The sequence below is a fragment of the Zophobas morio genome, unplaced genomic scaffold (assembly GCF_036711695.1).
Source record: "Zophobas morio isolate AGI-343-1 ecotype UQ-CSIRO unplaced genomic scaffold, CSIRO_AGI_Zmor_V1 ptg000004l, whole genome shotgun sequence".
Lineage (NCBI taxonomy): Eukaryota > Metazoa > Arthropoda > Insecta > Coleoptera > Tenebrionidae > Zophobas > Zophobas morio.
In genome coordinates this window covers 2,643,647-2,670,456 of record NW_026972109.1, presented here as the reverse complement: position 1 = coordinate 2,670,456, position 26,810 = coordinate 2,643,647, and the positions used below count along the sequence as shown (strand labels likewise).

Below are 26,810 nucleotides of genomic sequence, written 5' to 3'. Positions count from 1 at the left end.
TGAATAAAAAATTCATCGCAATTGAGAAGGGGTGGGTGGGTGGGGCTTATATTTTGTCCATTTTTTCTTAATATACGCAGTCTTCTTTTCCCAACAAGAAAACATGTTTAACTATGCTGTTGTTAAAAAAAAAAACAAAGATTAAGCCCCACCCACCCGCCCCGATTTCAATTGTGATACATTGTTCATTCCTAATCAGACCGAGGGGCGGAGTTTAATTGTAACAGCAAAATATCTCTAGAAAATTCTACCCTTTTAACAACATATACCATATGGTAATTTCTTGTAGAGAAATGAGGATTTTGTAACTAAACTCCGCCTTTCAACTCACGATGAATAAAAAATTCGTCACAATTGAGAAGGGGTGGGTGGGTGGGGCTTATATTTTGTCCATTTTTTCTTAATATACGCAGTCTTCTTTTCCCAACAAGAAAACATGTTTAACTACCCTGTTGTAAAAACAAAAAACAAAGATTAAACCCCAGGAGTAGAGCCTATTTGCAAAATACATATTTTTCTCCAAAAATTTGCCTTTTTCAACATGTTTTAAATTTCTTGTTGTGAAAAGAAGGCTACGTATGATAAAAACGGCAAATAACTCTGTCAAATTGAACAGAGCATAACGTTAGTCAGGTGATTAAAAGTACGGTACAAACGCGCATTACAAATCGAATAACTACAAAAACGAAAAAAAGAAATTAAAAAAATCGGATATTTGAGAAATCCAAAAATTGCAAAATTGAAAAATTTGAAAATCCAGGAATTGAAAAATCAAAAATTTGAAGATTGAAAAATCGGTAGAAACATTGTAAAAATAAAGGAAATGAAAAGCGAAAAATTGCGAAAAAATTAAGAAAATGAAAATTAAAAAATCGGGAAAGTCAAAAAAAGTAAAAAACTTGAAAACTGAGGAAACAAAAAATTTAAAAATCGAAAAATTAAAAGTTGAGAAACTGGAGACGCGAAAAATGAAAAATTATAATATCGAAAAATTACAAACTTGAAATGTTTCAAAACAAAAACTTCAAGAACCGATAAACTGGAAAATTTGCAAGCGTGATTTTGAAAAATTGAAAAAATGAAGCATCAGGAAACATCCTAAATATCTACAACGTTATCATCATATGTTGAGATTTAATAATCATAATTAAATTTTAATCGAATACATCAAGGAGCATGGGGTGGAGGTCGTATATGTGAAAGGAAGAAATAAAGACAATTATCTGATGGAAACGCTAGGAAAAAACTGTCCCAAAATTGTGAATCTAGAAGCCATAGAACATAGAACAACTATGTGAAACTGACCAAAGAAACCTCAGCATGTGATAATCGTATATCTAATAATAAAAAATGTTTGTGTTCGTTAAATAATGCTAAATATATTTACAATTGGCTGTATTCCATATTTCCTCAATAAATGACAACATTAAGATGTGTTTTATTTAAACGCAAAGAAACTGTCAGGTGTGGGATTCGAACCCACGCTCCCTTTCGAGAATCAGAGCTTAAATCTAACGCCTTAGACCGCTCGGCCAACCTAACTACACTTAATTGTTTTATTTAAAAACCTATACTCTCCTACTAAACTATATGGGGGCATAGTCGGGAGAGAACTCGAGTCTACGCAGGACCGTCCCAGGGGTCAAGTCGACCGAGCACAAGGCGACGACAAAAGTTCGATAAAAAGTAGTGGGGCTACTAGGTCACTTTGACCTCATTTGACCCGGCTAGGAGCCCCACTATATCGGGTGTCTCTCCGCTACACTCTTTAAGAATCAACTGGTGAGAGTGGAAAAATAGCAAAAAAAATTCTTCTCACATTTTAGTAGAGTTAGAATGGTTTTAAAATTGGTTCTTTTGCTATGTTTAACAGCTAACCCTACGTTTAAAATGTTCACGGTTAATTTTAGGTCCCCTGTTGTTTTATTTTCGGATAAATTTAAAAAAATCTGATGTTTTGTCTTGAGTGCCGCAATGCTTTTCTCTTGGGTACCCATTTTGTATTATTTTGAGAGCTCATGGAGATTTTCTTTGGAAATTATTTAAAACAATTTTGGGGGAGTTTGGTGTTCCATTTTTGGAAAATTCTGACCTGACCTGTTTTTCATTTAATATTGGGATCCCGTTTTTTTTTTTTGAAAAATTTAAAACAATCTTGACGTTCCAGGTAGTCCTGTTTGCAAAAGAATTTGAACTTTAATTATTTTTTTTATAGAATAGGTCATTTGTCAAAATCAGTCTTATCTTAGCAGGTACTAGTCCCGCCCACCCACCCTCTCTTTTCTTAGAGGGTATGTCATCTGCCAAAATCCGTCTTATCTTAGAAAGTACTAGCCCCATCCACCCACCCTCTCTTTTCTTAGAGGGTATGTCATCTGCCAAAATTAGCTTTATCCTAGCAGCTACTAGCCCCACCCACCCACCCTCTCTTCTCTTAGAAGGTATGTGATTTGCCAAAGTCAGTTTTATCTTGTCAGGTACTAGGCCCGCCCACCCACCCTCTCTTTTCTTGGCGGGTATCTCATTAGCCAAAATAAGTCTTATCTTAGCAGTGCTATCCCCGCCCACCCACTCTCTCTTTACTTGGAAGGCGTCATTTGCCAAAATCACTTTACCTTGGCAGTTACTAGATCTAAGAAAACAGAGGGTGGGTGGGCGGGGCTAGTACTTGCTAAGATAAGACTGAAGAGTTTTCGCCATTTTCCAGACACCCGGTATAACTACTAATACGAATGCTTTTATAAACCACAAATGTAGATTCATTATATTTTAAATAGAACTTATTCGGCAAAATTTTATGATGACGTGGTTAATTTTTTGACTCAACACGGATTCATATACCATAAGTACAGGAGGATGTTATTCCATGAAATTTATGTAACATTTAACTGTTGTATATTTTTTAGATGATGTCATTCCATCATTTAAATGTGCGTTACTAGAAATTTTTATTCCTATTTACATCTAATAATTTACAAAACACTTATTATTAATAAAAAGTAAGACAGACAGAGGGAAAACATAAAAGTAACTATTCGTTCGTTGCAGCTTGCATAAGATACCAATTCGACTAGGAATCAGATGCCAAACAGTAATTTTAAGGCATAAAATGTTACGATGTCTACTAAAATAAAAGTTTAATAAGTGTAATAAAACTTATAATAAAGATGTTAAAACGTTAATCAAAATGTGTGTATTCATCCTTTCCAATAAGTCGAAGACGTCATCTTAAAATTTCGTTAAATAATAGTAACTTTGATACTTCTTCCCAGATTTCTCCCAAAATGTTAAACAAAAATTTATTAAAAAAATATGCTCTGGGAGACAGAATTCTTTGTGCTTTAACTATGCGAGCTTTTTTAATTACTTATAGTTGGAGTTTGGAAATAGTGAACACTGATCACACGATTTTTGATAGATTTTTTCTTATGTCCATGTCTCGCATGGGATTTTTTAACGATGAACGAAACATGTTCATAAATCTGCAGTTTTTTTTTTCATACCACAGTTATTTTCTCGATGGTCATTATTACAGAGACACAACGATACACAAATGTCAAACAATTAATGTATCAATCGAATTATTTTATTATTTATTCCAGTCATAGTTCATTTAATTTCCACTAAATTCCGGCAAAACAATAACGCTATGATTAATGTTATATATTTATTGCTCACATTAGAATTATTTTGAATTATTAAAAAATAGAATGAATGATAATAGATGATTTATAAAATATTTTCCTTGTACGATTTTTTGGTGTTTTAAAACAGGTTTACAGCGTCTAGAAGGAATTTATCTAACGTTCTTAAGCACACCGTGCGAACTTTCCAACTACAAGTACACATAACGCAATAAAAAAAACACGTAAGACTGTCTAAAAATACACCGAATTTTGATGAACATTTTCCCATTTCATCCAACTCGTTCAATAAACAACCCACTTCACAAAAACAGCGCTCTTCACCTTTCGTAAAATTTCGCCCATCAGTCACTCAAGTGCCTACAAATCAATACCGCGCTAAAAAGAGCAAAAACCGATTCAATCCGCCAGTGTTTTATTTTGTCTTAAAAGCCGGCAAGTAATTTCCTTGAATAATCTTGGTTTAAATTACCCACAAGTTGTAAATGATTGAGTACAAATTCGAGAGAGGGTGAAAACATCTGGATACTTTTCCCCCTTGTTTGATTTTCCGGTAGTTCTCCCACTTTCCATGGATCGACCAATAGAGCGGCCTGTAAACTACCCCGTCGGTTCACAACCACGGCCTTCCAATCACATCTGAGGTTTTCAAAGTCAATATTTGTTACTTTATACGAACACGAATTTGACGGCTCCGAACCCTTTCCAAACGCGAAATGATCACACCGGGACGATAAATGATTATGAAGAGGAGGAAAATCACGAATCTAACGTACACGGGATTACGGAGATTCGCCGCCCCCGACGACCGCTATAATAATTAGAAACACTCCGTTATACTCGTAGTTGTACTTGTAGATGTGTTTAAGATAGTAGAAATCAAAATTAAAATTCATCATCAGGAGATGAAACTCGGAAAGCAGAGGGAAGAAAAAAACTATACTGCGTTCACCGAACAGATGGAGCTGTAGAAGCGTGTGATTTTGATGTTCATTGATATTAGTGATGATGTTTGGGGTGTCTGGGCGACGTTTCGGCTAATTAGGGTCCGGCTGAAGAACCGGCCATTGCACAATGTGCGAATGCCGACACAGGCCAGCAGCTTTTCCGATAATCGCGTGAGCTTTTTGGCACACAATGGTCGGTTGTTAACAAGCCGAGCGTGCATAAGAGATCGTTAGTTAGCAAAACACAGCTATTGTCACCTTTTGTGTCAACAATAAGGTCTTAAGTACACCTCGAAGGGCACTTATCCGGACGCAGAATGTGAAGAGGTGGCGACAAGGACGCCTCTTTCTCCTTCCTTCCCATTCTGATACCGTGTCACTCCGTCAAGTTTTACACTTGAAAGGATAATCCCTAAATGTTGACAAATAGGGTCTTAGGCGGCAATGGCATAAGGACTATTCTAAACACTTGATAATAATTGAGAGACACTTAAGGTGCTATAAGAGCTTACGGAGCAGATTAGAGGTATTACTGTTAAGTACCCTCAGAAGTGCAAAAGCGAATTCAAAAGTGGCGAGCTCGCAGAAGTGGAGTGCTTAGTTCAGCCGATTTCGACGATTTACATTTCAGAACGTTTTAGAGATAAATAGCTGAAAGCTATTTCCGCTTCAGTTTGCATAAGGACCGAAGGAATTGTTCTCTTCTGGCTCCGGCTGATGCTTCAGAACCGTTACGCGATTACGAACAGGAATGCGGATTGGAATCGGGGTAATTGGTCATCCAGAAGGGTTAACTTTCAAATCAAACCACACTCAACAAAGACATATCATACAACTAAAAAAAAACAAGTAACTTAAAAAATGAACGGTGTTGAAAATCCCCACTGAGGGGAATTACTTAAATCTAATTATTTTACGTTGCGACGATAAAGAAAATGAAGTGTTTCATCGATGAAATTGCAAACTCGAAATCGATACGGGGAAAATCCCAGAGGAACTTCGTTTCCGATCTTACACATTTCCTTCTTCCTATCTTCCTTCCACGACTTTCCAAAAATAGCCTTCCGTTTTTGGTTTGAGATTGTTCGAAATTAACCCTTGTCGATATGCTGCGCTCCCGAAGGAATTATTTGTAAACACATAAGATTATTCGACAATTTCACGTCGAGATCTGGGAAACAAACACTTCAAAGGGGTGCGAGTTTGGATGGAGGTAAACAAAGATGCGCGAATTGCGTCACAGTATGAAGGAAAAAGGGAGAAAATCGAAGTCTAGGTGGCAGGAAGTTTACAATGTATGTAGAAGAAATTGTAAAAATTTAAACAACCTCAATTTTTTTGATAAATTTTAAATTTTGATTCAACGAATTTTTTTACCCTGTTTATGATAACTTTAAAAAGTTTACACGATTTGAGAACAGTCAGTTTTGTAGTTTCTAAAAATCATATTATTTTATACTTAGCAAAATTTTAAGACGACGTCATCAAATTATTGACGTGTTACCATGTATTTGATTTTCTAAAATAAATCTAAACGGAAAGTCTACATTTTATACTGCAGAGGATATAGAACATTAAGAAAACGTGAAATTCGCCTTATGAACCCTATTATTAAAAACAAAATAAATAAAAAAGAAATTCAAAAGGTTGTTCCGAATCTAAAATTATCCCAAACGCTCTGTTTCTTTGGCAAATCATTTTCGTGAGATAATTTTAAGGTACTTCAACTTATTTTATTTAATTTAAACCTCAGTGCAATAATTTAATTTTGTGAAACTGAGGCCCGGCATTCATCCCCAGACTCCTCATCTGCTGGACCCTCGCTGTACTAATGAATTTACGTATTATATATGCAAACAACAAGATGCTTTATCCGATAAAATTTTTAACAATAATAAACAGAATCAAGGCAGGCTCATAAACTACAAATACAGGAGTATCTTACTTTACAACATTTAAATGGCCTTTACGAAAAAATATTCTGCGAGGATGTCATCAGATTGGTGGGGAAGATTACACATTTTGGTTAGCGTTTGATACTATCTATACGATACTAGTGAAATAAGTATACAATTTGGCGATAATTGGTACAAATGGTAGACAGACGGAAAGGGGAGACCACTTTTTTCGTATTCTAGAAATCATGAAACGTCGAGAATAAGCCCTATTATAATACTTCCTTCGCTTACGATCAACACAATCACATTAGTTGTATAAAATCGTTAAATAACTGTATATAAAAGTGGTCGTGAAACAGCTTCTTTAAAAAAGGAGCGTCTGTTAATTCGCAGTTAACAGACGTCGGTTTTGTACTTTGAAATAACTGCATAAACTCTATGCAAAAATGATTTATTTCTTGGGCACTAAAACACTGAGGTTAGATTAAAAATACTTACATGAAATTATCAGCTGAATAATATTACTAATAATTTCATATCCACTTTTTAAGCCAGAATTTTTTTTTAGTTTTCAAGAATGGAATAATTTTCCGGTTTCTCAATTATCCGATACTTCAGTTTTACCATTTATTATTATTTCAATTTTCCAGGTTTTTGTTTTCTCAATTTTTCGATTTTTCAAACTTTTCGACGTTTCAAATTTGGAATTTTTGGATTTTTCTGCGATTACTCAATTTTTCGATATTTCGGTTTTTTGGATTTTCAATTTTTCAATTTTTAGCGTTTCTAAATTTTCGATTTTTCAATTTCTGGATTAATCGATTTTTAGACATCGGTTTCTCGATTTTTCGATTTTTCGGTTTTTTATTCAGATTTTCGATTTTCAATTTCATCTTTTTAATTTTCCAATTCTTCAATTTTGGAATTTTTCAATATTTCGATTTCTCAGTTTTTCGTTGTTAATAGGCGTCGGTTTTTTACTTTGAAAGTATTGTATAAATCTAGTTAAATTATCTTTTGACTGCTTTCTATGCGATACTGATTTATTTATTGGCACTAAAACATTTAGGTTAGATTAAACGAGCATGAAATTTTGAGCTGACTAATATTAGTATAATTATTTTTTCATATCTACTTTTTAAGCAACAGAAAAGTCGAAATTGAATTTTATTTTCAAGAATGGAATAATTTTTCACTTTGTCAATTTTCGGATATTTCAGTTTTACGAGTTTTCATTTTTTCAATTTTTCAGGTTTTTGTTTTCTTAGTTTTTCGATTTTTGAATTTTTGGATTTTTAAATTTTTCTTTGATTATTCAAGTTCACCTTTTTATCCTATTTACCGACTTATCAATTTATAGGTTTTTCAAATTCTTAATTTGTTAATTTTTCGATTTTTTCAATTTTCAGACGTTTCATTTCTACGATTTTTCAATTTTTCTTTGATTTTTCCATTTTTCCAGTATCCGATTTGCCGACTTATCAATTTCTCGGGTTTTCGAATTTTAATTTTTCGGTTTCTCCATTTTTGAATGTTTCAGTTTTACGATTTTTTGTTTTTTTTAATTTTCCGTTTTTTTTTGTCAATTTTTCGATTTTCGTAATTCTTCAAAGTTTCAGTTTTGGGATTTTTGAATTTTTCTGCGATTTCCATATTTCGGTTTCTAATTCTTCAATTTTCGATTTTTCTATTTTTCAGTTTTTAGTGGTTCTGGAATTTTAATTTTTAAATATCTCGATTAATCGATTTTTCGGTTTTTCTGATAGTTTCTTGATTTTTCAAATGGTCGATTTCCTTCTTTTAATTTTCCAATTCTTCAATTTTCCGATTTACCAGCTTATCAATTTTTTGATATGTCAGTTTTGGGATTTTTCAATTTTTCTAGTATACGATTTAGCGACTAATCAATTTCCTGGTTTTTAAAATTTTTATTTTTCGGTTTCTCAATTTTCTGATATTTCAGTTTGCGATTTTTTTTTTTTTCAATTTTCGGCGGTTTTGTTTCCTCAATTTTGCGATTTTTCAAAATTTTCGAAGTTTTAGTTTTGGGATTTTTGAATTTTTCTGTGATTACTCAAAAATTCGATATTTCGGTTTTTATTCTTCAATTTTTCGATTTTTCTATTTTTCAATTTTTAGTGTTCCTAAATTTTTGATTTTTCAATTTCTCGAATCATCGATTTTTCGACTTATCGATTTCTCGATGGTTCAATTTTTCGATTTTTCAGTTTTTTCATTCAATTTCTCGATTTTTCAAATTTTTGATTTCATTTTGTTAATTTTCCAATTCTTCAATTTTCCTTTTACCAGCTGATCAATTTTTTCGATGTCAGTTTTGGGATTTTTTAATTTTTCTTTGATTTTTCAATTTTTTCGACTTTCGATTGTCAATTTCTCGGTTTTTCGAATTTTTAATGTTTGGGTTTCTCAATTTTCCGATATTTCAGTTTTACGATTTTTTATTTATTCGATTTTCCGGGTTTTTGTTTTCTCAATTTTTCGATTTTTCATAATTTTCAAAGTTTCAGTTTTGGGATTTTTGAGTTTTACTGTCATTACTTAATTTTTCGATATTTCGGTTTTTTGGTTCTTCAATTCTTCGATTTTTCTCTTTTTCAATTTTTAGCGTTTCTAAATTTTTGGATTTTTAAATTTCTCGACTAATCGATTTGTCGATACTTCGACTATTCGATTTTTCAGTTTTTTGGTACAGTTTCTCGATTTTTCCAGTATCCGATTTACCGACTTATCAATTTCTCGATTTTTCAAGTTTTTAATTTCTCGGTTTCTCAATTTTCCGATATTTCAGTTTAACGATTTTTTATTTTTTCAATTTTCCAGGTTTTTTTTTCTCAATTCTTCAATTTTTCAAATTTTTCGAAGTTTCAGTTTTGGGTTTTTTTAAATTTTTCTGCGATTACTCAATTTTTCCATATTCCGGTTTTTCGATTTTTCTATTTTTCAATTTTTAGCGTTTCTAAATTTTAGATTTTTATATTTCACGATTAATCGATTTTTCGGCTTATTGATTTCTCGATTCTTCGACTTCTCGATTTTGCGATTTTTTAATTCAGTCTCGATTTTTCAAATTTTCGAATTCATTTTTCTAATTTTCTCCGATTCACCGACTTATCAATTTCTCGGTTTTCCAAATTTTTAATTTTTTGGTATTTCGGTTTTAGGATTTTCTATTTTTTCAATTTTCTATTTTTTTCGAACTTTCAGTTTTGGGTTTTTTGAATTTTTCTGCGATTACTCCACTTTTCGATATTTCGGTTTTTTGGTTCTTCAATTTTTCATTCTTCAGTTTCTCAATTTTTCAAGTTTTCGATCTTTTAATTTTTCGATTTCAAAAATTTTTAATTTTTCAATTTTTGGCGTTTATAAATTTTAAACTTTTCGATTTTTCAGTTTTTTATTTAATTTCTTGATTTTCCTAATTTTCGATTTCATTTCTTTAATTTTTCAATTCTTCTGTTTTCCAATTTACTAGTTTATCAATTTTTCGTTGCTAGCAGACATCGATTATGTATTTTGAAATTATTGTATAAAATCTAGTTGAATTATCTTCCGACCACTTTCTATGCAATAATGATTTATTTATTGGGCACTAAAACATTGAGGTTAAATTAAAAATTTTGAAATTTTTAACTGACTAATATTACTTAGTAATTATTTTTTCAGATCTACTTTTGAAGCAAGAAAAAAGTCAAAATTGATTTTTATTGTCAAGAACGGAATAATGTTTCGGTTTCTCAATGTTCCGATACTTCAGTTTTACGATTTTTCATTTCTTCAATTTTTCGGATTTTGGTTTTCTCAATTTTTCTATTTTTCAAATTTTTCGAAGTTTCAATTTTGAGATTTTTAAATTTTTCTGCGATTATTCAATTTTTCCATATTTCGGTTTTTCAATTCTTCAATTTCCCGATTTTACAATATTTGTAATGATTTTTTCATATCTACTTTTGAAGCAAGAAAATTCACAATTATTTGAAAAGATGCATAAATTAAGTTATCATGGAAACTACAAAAAAGAGCATCCCTCGCCTCTGAAGTACATACAATTACATAAATATATATCTATACAACGGAAAAAATATATTATCAATACAAGCTTAACTCTGATAGTTTATATACATCGACCTTCAAAACTGGTTGACCAGAATAATATATATTCTGGTATAATACTATAATGGTAGAAAATATGAATTCCTAAAATAAAAAAATCAATGCTGATTCATAAACCACAAATATAGGTGTATGTTACATTATAAAATTGAAATGGCTTACCTAATATACATATAAAATTTGATACTAACCGATCAAGTAGTTTCAGAGATAATCTGTCTGACGAAAATCGACAGAAACGGGAGACCAATTTTTTCGTACTCTAGGAATGATGAAACGTCGAGAAAATATAAAAACCTGACGGACCATATTACAACGGTTTGCAGTCGGGAAGTTAAAAGTCGCCTGACAACCCATGAAATGTATTTTTGAAATAATGAAGTTGGCACTGCAATTATTTGACATGTGGAAATGATTATCACGAAAAAGAAACGTGTTGATGCTGCCAACATTAATTTTCAAAGATTCCTAGACAACTTTGCCAAAATCAACGCGTTTCTTGTCAGTTTACTAATTACAGTCAAATAACTGTCAAATAAAGTGTCAAAGTAGCTGCAATGCCAACATTATTATTTCAAAAATAAATGCCGAACAAATGATTGTTTGATTTTTGAACAAATAATACAGAAAAGTGAGTTTTAGTAATTTCTAAACACTTTTGGTTGCCATAATTCTGAACTTAGACTCGTAAATAATGCTACTGATTTTCATAAAATTGGATAAATGCATTTTTATTGAGTCGTTACTTTAGCTCACTTTAAAAGACTCACAATAATAAAAATAATGATAATAACTTCACTGTCGCTATAAATTTTCGAATTTATCTTTTTTTTTGTAATTTTAATATTTTGTAGTAACGAAACTTCAAGATGACGTCATTAATTTTTTGGGGGGGATGAATAAACTCATTTTGGTTCTCGTTTTGTCACTCTCATGAATTTTTGAGTGCGCTTAGATTTCAAAATACTGTACTTTCAGAGTTTAAGAGCTTTTCAACGAAAACACGACAGACAGTGAGACAAACGGTGTCTTAAAACCTGCATTTTCGCGTTCTTCGGGCCACTAATACGTAACTACTGGTCAAAGCGATCCTTGTCACGATTTCAAAATAATTTCGTTAAATGCAGTCTTGTGAGTTTTTGTTCTTATTCCAGCGGAATTCGTAACTAGATAAGCCAAAGCATTCTGTTCAACAGTAAAGTAAGCAAATCGTTTCATCGATGAAATCACAAATCCGAAATCGATGTCCGGAATCCCAGCGGAACTCCCCCGATCCGGTCGTCGTCGAAAAATAGCCTTCCGGTTCGTTCCGAAATCGTTCGAATTAACCCTTTCCACCATGCTAATCTCCTCGAGGAATTATTTGTAAACACATAAGATTATTCGACAATTTCACGTTAAGATCTCGTCGTAAAACGAAACAAGCACTAAGAACGAACACTTCAAAGGGGTGCGAGTCTCGGCAGATGTAAACAAAGACGCGCGAATTACATCACAATATGAGAGAAAAAGCAACAACATCAAATTGCACATAGCAGAACGTGTAAAGTATATGTATAAGAGGCCCTCTCCGAAGTTGTAACCGTTAAGGGTGCGACAGAAACGGAAATACACGATCCCGCGTAGCTGAAGAGAAAGAAAGAATATCAGGTAAAGTTAGGGGTGTTTCTGTTGAAAGAGGGAGTGTCCTCAATTTCACCGCCCTCTTGATCACACAAACTCTCTCAAAACACTTACTACCAGTATTTGGTCATAGGCAATCTAGTTGTTTGCTGACGATATTTATACACCGGCCGAAGCATAAATAAAAGGACACTGTGTAAGTGCGAAAATATACAGGGTGGAGTGATTAAAAATGAGTTCGCCGGTTCGCGATATAGAGGTTAACGTGGTCTCTAGTCCGGAGTCCTCCAGCAGGAACGGCTCGCCCGAACCCGAAAATTTTCGCCTCATCAACCACATTTCGCCCCCGAACATTACGTGCTTCCCCGTTATCAAAACCAGTGACGACGAAAAGACTGACAACAAGGACCTGTCCAAGGTGCAGAAAAGCTCGGGAGCTTCGACGAATTTTTCCATTTCGAGTATTTTGTCGCGGACGGAACCGTCGGCGAAGAAAAACGGTTTTTTTGCTACTGGACAGGGTATCTTAGACGGCGGTGTTACCAACAATACTGACAGTGCCATGCTTTCTCGGTGAGTTTTTTCCGATGCGTCAATTTTAATTAAACATGACACTTAATGAGATACACCAGAAAAACCACTATCGCTCTGCTTCATCTAGCCTATTAGAGCTCTTTTTAATTGAATATTTATATATCAAACGTCGAAAGTGTGATGTTAGTAATGTAAATTTATTAAGTCGCGCATAAGTGATGGTTTCCGTTTTTTTATACATTTTAGATTTATTAACACTGCGCTAATTAATACTTAAAACCCCTCTTGATTTTATGCTAATTATTACTAAAATTAAGTCGCAAGGTTATCGCCTAGCAAAACAGACGTTAGTTAATTTATTATGTTTGTAAAACTTGTTCGATTTACATATTGCGAAAAGAAAAAGTGATAAAGTGGCTAATTTTTAATTTTTATTAGTTTCAAATTACCATCTTAAGTATTTTTACATGTGATAAAATTTTAAGTAGTTGAAGAAGACATCTGTTAAGTCCGCATTTACATTAAAGTTTAAGAAATATTGACACAAGATTGCTCGAATACACACATAAATATGTATACCGAAACGATATACTATCGGAGTTTTAATTAGTTCATTCGTAGATTTTCACCCAAACACACAATCACTTAAATAAGAAAAAGCTTTACCGAAGTTTAACAAAACTACGACAATTCCGAAATAAGAAATCATACAGTCAAGTCAGCCTTGGAAATGTACATTTTATGCAGTTTTAAATTAGCTATTTTAAAACTACTGTCTGTCTACCGTTTGGTTTCGCAACTGTCATTTATGCAATTTTTGTGTTTCTGTCACTATTCTAACTGCAAAAATGATTTTCGAGTAAAAGAAACATTTTTCTTTGTACTTCAGTTTCTCTATCTCTTCTTAATAATTTTCATTATATTATTTAGTGTTTCTATTTTAAAAGATAATGTTTTCATTTGAGAGATTTTTAAAATATAAGCAATTCTTCGGGCAGGTTATTACTAAATTATGCTATACCCTTCAAGCTAAAAATAACTGCGTTTACAGAATTTCGATATCTCTATTCGTTCCGAAAATATATCAGGCCGCGGAATTTTTACTGGGACACTCAGGATATATAAAAAAATAAGGCTAACCTGTGTTCAAAATATATATGTGTCTTCGTTGCTCAGCGTAATTATTTGTGGTTCCAAATATTAAAAAAAAGTACTCAGAATTATGATTGTGTTATAAGATATTTCCACACGCATGTCAAGACAAGTTTTTTATTTATTTATTTAATTTTAAGTTTTTTACGGCAAAAATTGATTTTTTATGATTTCTTTGATGATAACTTCAGTTTATTTAAATTTATTAAAAATTATCTAGTTGTCAAACTTGAGGAAATTTTGTGTCATCATGTTGATTTGTTCCAGGAAGGGACTAAAAACGTTTTTATTTCAAAGATTTTTAAAATATAAGCAATTCTTCAGGCACATTATTTATTAAATGTTACGAAAAACACCACGAAAAATACAACTATATATTTTTAATTCCTGCTAAAAAAGATGTTCTAGGTGTTGACGATTTTGTCACCAGGTACAATCAGACAAAAGTAATGTTTCCACTTCTGGTTAAATTTATTTATTTATTTTTTTTATCAACTGAAAATGAAATAAATACGTAAGTAGATATTTTATATCATTTTAATTCCAATTTAACGTTCTATCAAAATCCGTTACAAAATGTAGGTATACGTCGCGACGTTGACGCCATATGTATATGCGTCACAATTGCAGTGTACTAAATTAAGCTAAAAAAAATGGCGTTTACAGAATTTTAATATCTCTACCCGTTGTGAAGATATAAGGCCGCGGAATGTTAACTAAGACACTCGGTATATCTAAAAAAACTAGCGTGTGTCTGGTTCTTTTACGCTACTATTTTTTTTTTGCAGTCAGTATGTTAGTGGCAAATAAAATGGTGAATTTCGTTGCTCAGCATAATTATTTGTGGTTTAAAACAAAAAAAATACTTAGAATCATTGTGTTCTAAGATAGTTCGACACGCATGTCAGGACAAGTTTATTACTCCTATTTATTTTTTTATTTTTGTTTTTAATTGTTTGGGATAACGTCATCATTTTTATGGTGGGGATAAATATAATGTGTTTCCAAGTTCAGTTTCAAGAAAATTGCGTCAGAATTTTTACACATTACAATAATTCTCTAATTTTCAAAATCATCTTACGTAATCGATACAAAAATTAAAAAATATTATCAGGAAACAGATTTCAAGAATTTCATTTCTGATAACTTTCAATTTTTTTAATTTATTTAAAATTATCTAGTTTTCAAACTGAAGGAAATTTTGTTGCATTAATGACGTCATTACTTTGTTGAAGGATATTTGTTAATGTTTTTAAATCTATAAACAATGCGACTCATACAAAACTGACTCATTGACAAACATGTAATTCTGATTACTTCTAATTACTTAGCAAAGGTTTATGATGACATCATCAATTTATTGAAGAAAATGAAAAGAAAAAATTTTGGTGCTTTATTTTAATGTTAATTTTTCAACATTTCCCTCAGCTGTTGCTTGAATTGGCTAATCAAAGCTGAGTTTTCTGTAAATATTAAACTTATTATGGACTGCTTTACTGTACTTTTAAACATACCGGGTGTCCGGAAAATGGCGGATTCTCTTCAGTACGTTATGTACGGGGGTTTCGGGAGACCCAACTCAATAAAACAAAAATTCTTTATGATGTAGATTACGAAAAAACAATTTTTCACTAATAAATAAACAAAAAAAAAACATTTAATAAGACATTTATAAATTATAAACAAAACAAAACATCAAAAGAAAAATCCATTAAAGCATTACCAACTAAACACTAGACAAGATGTTCAAAATTCTTGCCTTGTGCATATAAGTAAACTCGTAATGTTTCCAAATTTTGATCATTTTTTGTAAACATTAGTCATCAGTAGGTACTTGCTAAGATAAAACTAATTTTGGCATATCACATACCTTCCAAGAAAATAGAGGGTGGGTGGGCGGGGCTAGTAGCTGTCAAGAAAAGACGGATTTTGGCAAGTGAGACACCTTTTAAGAGAAGCTACTAGCCCCGCCCATTCCTAGATGGTATGTCATTTGCCAAAATCACTTTTATCTTAGCAGATACTAGCCCCACCCACCCACCCACCCTCTCTTCTCTTAGAAGGTATGTGATTTGCCAGAGTCAGTTTTATCTTGGCAGATACTAGCCCCGCCCACCCACCCTCTCTTCTTTTAGAAGGTATATGATTTGCCAAAGTCAGTTTTATCTTGGCAGATACTAGGCCCGCCCACCCACCCTCTCTTTTCTTAGAAGGTATGTGATTTGCCAAAATAAGAAAAGAGAGGGTGGGTGGGGGGTGGGGTTAGTAGCTGTCAAGATAAGACTGATTTTGGCAAATCAGATACCCTCTAAGGAAAGAGAGGGTGGATGGGCGGGGCTAGTATCTGCTAAGGTAAAACTGATTTTGGCAAATGAGATAGAACACCAAAGTCCGCCAAAAATGTTTTAAATAATTTACAAAAAAATATCCCTCAAATGCTCCCAAAATAATACACCATGGATACACAAGAGTCTCCGAATATCTGGAACTCTTGGAATGTCTGGAAACTCTAGAGTCTCGGAATATCCAGAATTTTTGAAATATTTGAAATTTCTGGAATAAAGGAGATTTTATAAATTTTAGATTCTTCAGAATCTCAAAAATTGGTAAAATCTTTGAAATCTTCAGAATTTTCGGAATCTTCAGGATCTTCAGAATTTTCAGAATCTTCTGCATCTTGAGAAACAAAAGAAAATTCAGAATCTTCAAAATCACCAGAATCTTTAGAATCTGTCGACTCTTTAAGATTTCTAGAACCTCTGGAATCTTTGGAATTTTTGAAATCTTTGGAATCTTTGTAGAACATATTCTTCAGATTCTTCGGAACCTCAAAATTCTTACATTTTTTGGAATTTTCAGTTTTCGAATTATTCAGAATCTTCAGAAAGATTAGAATCCTTAAAATATTTAGAGTCTTTAGGATCGCTAGGATATTTAAAATCTTTAGGATTTTTGGGACATTTAGAATCTTCAGAATTGTTACAATCCTCGGAATCTTCAGAATTTCCAGAATCTTTGGAATTTTCAGAATATCCGAAATTTCTGGAACCTTTAGAATCTTTATAATTTTTGGTATATTAGGAATTTTCAGTGTTCAGATTTTTTGTAATTTTCAGCCTTTGAAATTCTTAAAATGTTCAGAATCTTCAGAAATTTTAGAATATTTAGAATCTTTAGAATCTCTAGAAACACGGAATATCCGAAATTTTTGAAATTCTTGGAACCTCTAGTGTCTTGGAATATCAGGAATTTTTTAAATTCATGAAAGAGTTAGAACCTTTCAAATTTTTATAATCTTCAGAATCTTTCTAATCTTCAAAGTCTGATTTTGGCAAATCACATACCTTCTAAGAGAACAGAGGGTGGGTGGGAGGGGCTAGTATCTACTAAGATAAGACTGATTGTGGCAAATGAGATAGAACACCAAAGTCCCCCAAAATTGTTTTAAATAATTTACAAAAAAATATCCCTCAAATGCTCCCAAAAGTGTACACCATGGATACACAAGAGTCTCCCGAATTAAAGAAAAACACTGCGGCATTCAAGACTTTTTCAAATTCGTAAAAAATAAAACACTAAAAGCTCAGAAGATTTTTTCAAGTTCATCCAGCAACAAAACACGAGACCGGAAATTAACTGCGAACAATTTAAACGTAGGGTTTTGAAAACTTTGACAATTTTTATTACGTCAAACATTTTTAACTCGATTTTTACTGATTTCTACTTTCGCCCTATATCAGGCAAACATTGTTGTCAAATGGAATTTTATCAAATTATTACAAAAAAAAACACAACCATATCTTCGTACATTCTAACTGAAATGACAATGAATGTGTTGTTTAGTTCTTAAACCTAAAGGCATTTTTGGTTACTTTAGGGTATCTGATGACGAAAAACCTTTAATTTGTTTTTTGTTTAGGATTTCGTTCGTAGAAATTCCTGCAAAACCTGCAGAATAAATTTTGCATTGACTATCAGTTTTTGTTGACAAAAAAAGTTGTTAATTTTCAAGTAAGATCGCTTTTTAGACCCAAGAACTTCGCTATTTGTTGGCAAAGTGTTTTTCGTCTTAAAGTGTACCATAAAAGATCCATTATTTCACTGTTACTACCCACAAGGCAACTAAAATATTATCTCAGCCGCTATTTTCTCAACAACGTTAGATATTTTTAGATGTCAAACTAAAACAATAAAAAAATTTAACTAACAGAAATAAAAACCTCGAGAATTTTTTTTTGAAAACTTATAAAAAATGTTTACATAGTAATAGAATAAAACCCGCACAAACCAGTTCATTTGTGGCACTTTCGCTCGAAATGACAAATTAAGTCGTGCGTTTCGCGTCATCAGGGAGGCTTTTTTAAAAATTAACCTCGCAGGAATAGAAGCAATTTGGCTCCATCTTTGTAAGCGAAATGCTAAAATATAGCACAATTTTATTGTACCTATGGGTGCATATAATTATTTCATTTAATGAAGCAGGAATTTGCATGTCAACAAAATTCACTAAACTTCGTCGGTAATGAATGAGTTTGAAACAAAGTAGATTAAAAATTTTAAATATTAAATTATACAAAGTGGTCGCAGCTAAAATAGTAATTTTATCAAAAATTAGATCTCGTTCGGATAACGTTAATACGCAGATGTTTTCGTGGATGACATCACAACTATGGTTACTGTCAGTTGTAAACTCTTAACTTTATTACTTGGTTATAGTGCGGATAAACGTTTTTGCGAAATTCGTAATTAAAAGGAAAGCGTGACTGTGCTAACATTCGTCGGGATTAGTATGTATTTTGTGGGGTTAAATTGGAAAGAGAGTCCTAAATCATGTAAGAAAGTTTTCGAGGGGCCTTAAAACATAAGATGATTATAAGATCATCCCTTCAGGCGTCTCCTTATAATCCACAAAGCCAAGATTTAAGTCTTGACATTCCTGACAGTTTTTACCGATGAGATTCTCGTTGTGGAAAATTTCTCCATTTGAGTAAATAAAATATCAATTAAATTTTTATCGTCCGAATATATAAATAAATAAATTATATGACCGTAATGGCGCACTAATAATTTATAAACCTAGCTTGTAGTCCATTCATTCCATTTATTGCACCGGTTATATTCACCCGTCTGATCAATTCCACCGGGTTTTCCGTTAATTTATATAATAAAATCCGCAGGAAAGTTGAAAATTGGCGATCGTCGAGCTAGACATAGACTTGTTTATCGATCATGTCACAATATCGAGCCACTTAAACTGGTAGTAAGCTTCTTAGGGAATTCTGAGGAAGTCTTCTTCCGCTCACCGACTTCTCTTTGAAGAAGAACACTTAACTTGATGCAAATTTAATGGCAGATAGACTTAGTTCACAGATTGCCTCAAGGGACCGCCGGAATATCGATTCACCGGCACCTCCTTTTTAATTTTTAACCGTGATTTAATACCAACTTTATAATGCCTTAAGTGGAGATCCTCCAGGAAGAAAGTTTAGATAACCAGCCCCCGAATTACTCAAACCGCGCAACATTTTTGCGTTTTGTTCGACATTTAGTTAATTAATTGGCGGTTTGCCTGCAGGTTGGGCCTCATGACACATTTCGGCGCCCTCGCCGCCGCCAGCAGCAGGTACGCCGCCCTTTGCGGGGGCCCAACGGACCCCAGGACGTTACCATGGTACTGGGGACGGATACCCTCGCAGCTACCGCAGGAAAAGTCGAGTCCTAACGGTGAGTAATTTTGCACCTAAATAGAAATCTAAGTAAAGAAGATTAGCGCCGAGGTATTTTTATTGTTCGAAGCGATTGCGTTTCGTGTAACTGTCAACGCTGTTCAATCCGCATTTGTACGGCTTACGTCGATTAGACTCAAACTTAGCGTAAGGCTTCCGAAACCATTTTCGTGCTGGTTAAATACTCTCTCAAATATTGTCGCTAAATCTCCGGTTCGACAAGACACACGTCGGACTGATCGATACGAGTGTGCACTAGCTTAAAATTTCTAGAGTGTGGCGATACTTTGTAAGGTTACTTAATACACGCGACATTTCTAATTAAATTAATTCTGGTATGTAATACGTGGCGTTGAATTCAAAATCAAAAATCTAGATACGTTCAAACTCAAACAGATTTATAAAGGACTGCCAATCAAAGAGCTGTTTGTGTAATTTTAGTCGTAAAAGCGATTTGCGATAATTTTTCAAAACAGTTTCAAGCAATAAAACATTTTTCGAATCGTGGTACCCAATAATTAATTGTTGTTAATGGATTAATGCTAAAAACAAAATTATTCACATCGCGGCAGGTAATTGCTGCTTTATTGAACACTTCTCTGGATTGTTTTGTAATTTTCAGAGTGTTCATGAAAAAACACACGCTAATTGTTTTTGCTGCAAAGATTTTAAGTCTGCTGAAAAAAGTGAATTTTGACAGATATTTAAGAGTTTATCGTTGTCAAAACTCTATTAATTATCGATTTAATTATTAATTGGGCCCTTATTAATTATTCTTACTTATTTTCTGAGAGGGGAAGAGAGACAGTTTATTTATAAAAAAATAAAAATCTGCCTATTGAATACGAAATTCGTCTTTATGTATATGTTGCGTAGTGACTTGTTCAAAATTTTTATGACGTAAAAATGGTTTTCCAATATTGATCATGACATGAATAGTAATGCCCCGACGCCAATTAACATGGTGAAATTGTAATTACTACTAATACACAAAAAGACAAAACGCGACGGGTCAGATTTTTTCAGAAATCATACCAAAACTCTTATTTTCCATTAATTTTTAGCAACCAACGTGAGAATCGTTTCAGTTCAAAAATTTTAATGACAACTTGACATTAATTTTTTTATGCTTGCGGATCTGCCTAATCATGCCCACCAACAATATAAATGTTCCCTCAATTTTTGACAGTAAATAAAATTCGAATTGTATAAAATATCGTACTTCTGTACTTGTGCTTTATGAATTCGTTATGAAATTTTCCTTGTCGCAAGGGTTTTTTATTTCTTACATTGTTACTGCGTTGATCTATATTATATTGGTCAAATTACGAACGCTACACCCCATCGTTTATTATTATTTGGACAATGTACGTGTCGGCATTGACATACGTGTTCGTGCTTCTATCATGGGTAATTAAAGTATGATATATAATCCATTCCAAAAAACAAGCTCAACAAGAATCTCTAGAAAAATATATAGGGTGCTTTTAAAAAAAAGTTGGATGTCGTAATTACGGATGTTATTTAGTTTTTAGTTACTTTCATTGTTACTAGAATTATCTATATTTATTTTTTAATGTATAGTGGTTATCACGAATAATATTTAGCAAAATTAAATATTACAATATAACATTCGACTAATTTTCGTCCATCGGACGAATGGTCACTTTTATGTTTCCTCGACGTTTCATGACTCCTAGAATACTAAAAAAGTTTCCGTCTGACTGTCTATCTGTATGTTTGGTGGCTGTGTCCATTTTTAATATAATATTCGGTTTTTTTTCCTTTTTTTCCTTTTCTCTTGCAACGTAAAACCTCTCGGGAGCCCCAAGTGTCTGTTTTTAAGTGAAACCTTCTCGGAAGTCCGGACTGTCTTTTCTAAAAGTGTAAAACCTTCTCAGGGGTCCCAACTGTCTTTTTTTAAAAATGTAAAACCTTCGCGGGGTTCCAAACTGTATTTTGTAAAAGTGTAAAACCTTCTCGGGGGTCCCAAATGTCTTTTTTTTAAGTGAAATCTTCTTGGGGATCCCAATTGTCTTTTTTTAAAATGTAAAACCTTCTCGGGGGCCCCAAGTGTCTGTTTTTAAGTGAAACCTTATCGGAAGTCCCGACACTGTCTTTTTTAAAAATGTAAAATCTTGTCGGGAGTCCCAAGTGTCTTTTTTAAAAATGTAAAACCTTCTCGGGGACGTCAAATGTTTTTTTTTAAGAATGTGAAACCTTGTCGGGGGTCCCAACTGTCTCTTTTTAAGAATGTGAAACCTTCTTGGGGGTCCCAACTGTCTTTTTTTTTTAATGTAGAACCTCCTCGGGGACCTCAAGCGTCTATTTTTAAGCGAAACCTTCTCAGGGGCTCCGACTGTCTTTTTTTAAAAATGTAAAACCTTCTCGGGATTCCCAAGTGTCTTTTTTAAAAATGTAAAACCTTCTCGGGGACCCCAAGTGTCTTATTTTAAGTGAAACCTTCTCGGGGAACCCGACTTTCTTTTTTAAATATGTAAAACCTTCTCAGGGGTCCCAAGTATCTTTTTTAAAAATATAAAACATTCTCGGGGGCGCCAAATGTTTTTGTTTTAAGATTGTGAAACATTCTCGGGGTCCCGACTGTCTTTTTCAAAAATGTAAAACCTTCTCAGGGGTCCCAGGTCTCTTTTTTAAAAATGTAAAACCTTCTCGGGAACGCCAAATGCTTGCTTTCAGAATGTGAAACCTTCTTGGGGGTCCCAACTGTCTTTTTTTAAAATGTAGAACCTTCTCGGGGGCCTCAAGCGTCAATTTTTGAGTGAAACCTTCTCAGGGGTCCCGACTGTCTTTTTGAAAATGTAAAACCTTCTCGAGATTCCCAAGTGTCGTTTTTAAAAATGTAAAACCTTCTCGGGGGTCCCAAGTGTCTTATTTTAAGTGAAACCTTTGGTGGGGATCCCGACTTTCTTTTTTAAATACGTAAAACCTTCTCAAGGGCCCCAAATGTCTTTTTTAAAAATATAAAACTTCTTGGGGGCGCCGAATGTTATTTTTAAGAATGTGATACTTTCTCGGGGGTCCCAACTGTGTTTTTTTTAAGAATGTGAAACCTTCTTGGGGTTCCCAACTGTCTTTTTTTTTAATATAAAACCTTCTCGGGAGCCCCAAGTGTCTTTTTAAAAATGTAAAACCTTCTCGGGGGCCCCAAGTATCTGTTTCTAATTGAAACCTTCTCGGGTTCCCGAGGGTCTTTTTTAAAAATGTAAAACCTTCTCAGGGGCCCCGACTGTCTTTTTTAAAAATGTAAAACCTTCTCGAGATTCCCAAGTGTCGTTTTTAAAAATCTAAAACCTTCTCGGGGGCCCCAAGTGTCTTATTTTAAGTGAAACCTTTGGTGGGGATCCCGACTTTCTTTTTTAAATACGTAAAAATTTCTCAGGGGCCCCAAATGTCTTTTTTAAAAATATAAAACTTTCTCAGGGGCGCCGAATGTTATTTTTAAGAATGTGAAACTTTCTCGGGGGTCCCAAGTGTCTGTTTTTAAGTGAAACCTTCTCGGGAGTCCCGACTGTCTTTTTTAAAAATGTAAAACCTTCTCGGGGGTCTCAAGTGTCTTTTTTAAAAATCTAAAACCTTCTCGGGGGCGCCAAATGTTTTTTTTTTAAGAATGTGAAATCTTCTCGGGGGTCCTAACTGTGTTTTTTTAAGAATGTGAAACCTTCCTGGGAGTCCCAACTGTCTTTTTTTTAATATAAAATCTTCTCGGAGGCCCCAAGTGTCTGTTTTTAAGTGAAACCTTCTGGGGGTCCCAACTGTCATTTTTAAAAATGTAAAACCTTCTCGGCGTTACCAAGTGTCTCTTTAAAAAAGTAAAACCTTCTCGAGGGCCCCAAATGTCTTTTCTTTAAGGGAAACCTTCTCGGGGTCCTGACTGTCTTTTTTAAAACTGTAAAACCTTCTCAGGGGTCCCAAGTGTCTTTTTTGAAAATGTAAAACCTTCAAGGGGACGCCAAATGTTTTTTTTAAGAATGTGACCCCTTCTCGGGGGTCCCAACTGTGTTTTTTTAAGAATGTGAAACCTTCTTGGGGGTCCCAACTGTCTTTTTTTAAAATATAAAACCTTCTCGGGAGCCCCAAGTGTCTGTTTTTAAATGAAACCTTCTGGGGGTCCCAACTGTCTTGTTTAAAAATGTAAAACCTTCTCGGGGATCCCAAGTGTCTTTTTAAAAATGTAAAACCTTCTCGGGGGCCCCAAATGTCTTTTCTTTAAGGGAAACCTTCTCGAGGTCCCGATTGTCTTTTTTAAAACTGTAAAACCTTCTCAGGGGTCCCAAGTGTCTGTTTTAAAAATGTAAAACCTTCTCGGGGGCACCAAATGGTTTTTTTTAAGAATGTAAAACCTTCTCGAGGGTCCCAAGTATCTGTTTTTAAGTGAAACCTTCTCGGGAGTCCCGACAGTCTTTTTTAAAAATGTAAAACCTTCTCGAGGGCCCCAAGTGTCTGTTTTTAAGTGAAACCTTCTCGGGGCTCCCAAATATCTTTTTTAAAAATGTAAAACCTTCTCGGGGACCCCAAGTGTCTTTTCTTTAAGTGAAACCTTCTCGGGGGTCCCAACTGTCTTTTTTAAAAATATAAAACCTTCTCAGGGGTCCCAAGTGTCTTTTTTAAAAATGTAAAACCTTCTCGGGGGCGCCTAATGTTTTTTTTTAAGAATGTGAAACCTTCTCGGAGGTCCCAACGGTCTTTTTTTAAGAATATAAACCTTCTCAGGGGTGCCAACTGTCTTTTTTAAAAGTATAAAACCTTCCCGGGGGTCCCAAATTTCTTTTTTTAAGTGAAATCTTCTTGGGGGTCCCAACTATCTTTGAATTTTTGTGTTGGCAATTCTGAATTATTGGTATCCATGTTAGTATGTCAGTTCACAGTTGTCAATTTTGACATAAGGACGTCTAACAAACGTTCATAAATGTCACTTTGACAGTCAGGTATGCCATCATAAATTTTAAATAGTTGCCAAACTGACACAAAATGACAAACATTAATAGTCACTCACCTTTTGTTTACTCTAAAAAAACTATCTGGAAATTTAAAAATTATGTAACAAAAAAGCAAAAAAGGGTTTATTCTCTGAATTTTTCGACTTCATTTACTATTTTATTTATTTTTGTTCTCACTCTTCCTCAAAGTCTGTGGGTTAGACACTGATTATTTTCAGAATTGGCAACATTGGAAAAGACTACTTTCTGCAGATTTCTTCAATAAAGGGCATAACAGAGTCAGAAATAAGCTTCGAGTATATTTCGTCATTTAATACGCATAATTTTAAAATTCAACGACTTACTTGAAAAGGACGTTCAAAATAAATATTTGGAGAGGCCATCTTAACGAAATTTATAACGTAAGCCAAAAACAGATAAAGTTTAGGGCTCAGAACCTACACTTTGCCTTAGGTCATTTAACTAAACACTAATTTTAATCACAATATAATATAATTTCTTGGAATTATAGCAACAAATAACAACAATAATAAATTCTGTTAACATTTTTCGCATAAACAGTAAATAGGTATTCGAAAATTATTTTCACTGTTTTATTCCAGTTTCGTAAATTTTCGTTAAGGTTTTTTTTTAACTACGAAAATGAATAATACTGCTTTAAAATTATATAGTAGATATTCTCCTTTATATCAAAACTACCTAAAATTGGAACATAAATCAGCTTTTACTTGTAAAGTTTTGTAACAGTAGTTGAGCATGAAAGATGTGGGTGTCTAAGCAATTCAAAACTTAATTGGTTTCGATGGATATTATCTCAATCAAGACCCTAATGTAAATAACATCGATTACAACAAATAACAGACCCCCGATATACTGTTTCAACCAATTTAAATCGATCTTCCTTCTGAAATAGTTGTAGTTATAAACTTAAATACAACAACTTGTACTTTAAATAAATCATGCAAATAGCACGAACGAATCATTTACAGAAAACTCGGCCCTGATTGGTCACAGCAATTTTGACGTAGATTTTTTTCCAGGTGGCTCAACCAACGACGACCAGTCCCCCCCCATCTCGCCCCGTGACAACCAAAACACGTCACACACAATCGAAAACAGCCGATCGTCTCGCCCTTCGTCTCCTTCCGATCACCAGCGATCTCCCCCCGGCAGCCCCCACCACATCCCATCAACCCATCCCGCCTTCCTCGACCAAAACTACATCAACATGCGCTCAAAAAGCCCATACCGAGAAGGCGACAACATGGTCATAGACGAAGAAGTGGAAGAAGACGAAAGCGACTACGACAACAACGACAAAGACAAGAAAATCCAGAACTCCAACCTAAGTCCCGGCAACTCCCTCTCCAACAAAAGGAAAAAGAAAACGAGGACGGTTTTCTCTAGATCGCAAGTTTTCCAATTAGAGTCGACGTTCGACATGAAGAGGTACTTGTCGTCGTCAGAGCGCGCCGGTTTGGCTGCTAGTTTACACTTGACGGAAACCCAGGTGAAGATCTGGTTCCAGAATAGGAGAAACAAGTGGAAGAGGCAGCTGGCGGCGGAGCTGGAGGCGGCTAATATGGCGCACGCCGCACAGAGGTTAGTGCGGGTGCCGATTTTGTACCATGAGTCGGCCAACTCGACGATAAGGCACCCGTTTGAGCAGAATCATGGGTTGACTTTGCACCATCCGTTGGAGGTTAGTAGGGATGGTAGTACCAGTGGGGGTAGCTCGGTGACGTCACCCGCTGGGTATCCTAGTTCCTTATACTATCACCATCAAGCGGCTGTGGCTGCGGCAGTGCATAATTTACCATCCAGTCCAGTGAATCGACCGCCCATGTCTGGACTCGTCTGAATAAGTGCAAATTTATAAACGAATTATGGGTTCTTGTGCAAAGGTTTTGTTATAAATCAAAAGATTATTGTTTACTCGGCCTCATCACAGTTACGTGCAAATTAGTTTATTTATTGTAGAAAATGCTTGTGTACATACTGACTGTAATTTATATATTTATTTATTTTATGTAGCTAATTGTACATATTGGATTTATAAGCAGCTACCACAGTTACCTATACGCCAAAAACTAGTTGATAATTATGTGTATAACTGTGTAGTAAACAAATGTTGTTACAGTGAATAAATGGACATCCAGTAAAAACCGAGTTTTCATTACGAAAGAGTCAAAGT

The 26,810-nt window shown here is 34.0% G+C and overlaps 1 protein-coding gene across 1 annotated transcript; it reads left to right on the top strand.

Annotated features, from left to right (window-relative positions):
* Positions 1-11,959: 11,959 nt before the first annotated feature.
* Hmx (H6-like-homeobox) lies at positions 11,960-26,477 on the top strand. Its single transcript, XM_064062049.1, is given in 6 exon segments — positions 11,960-11,985; positions 12,046-12,168; positions 12,221-12,376; positions 12,460-12,816; positions 19,505-19,653; positions 25,657-26,477. Coding segments are annotated over 6 exon segments (1,632 nt in total).
* Positions 26,478-26,810: the final 333 nt, after the last annotated feature.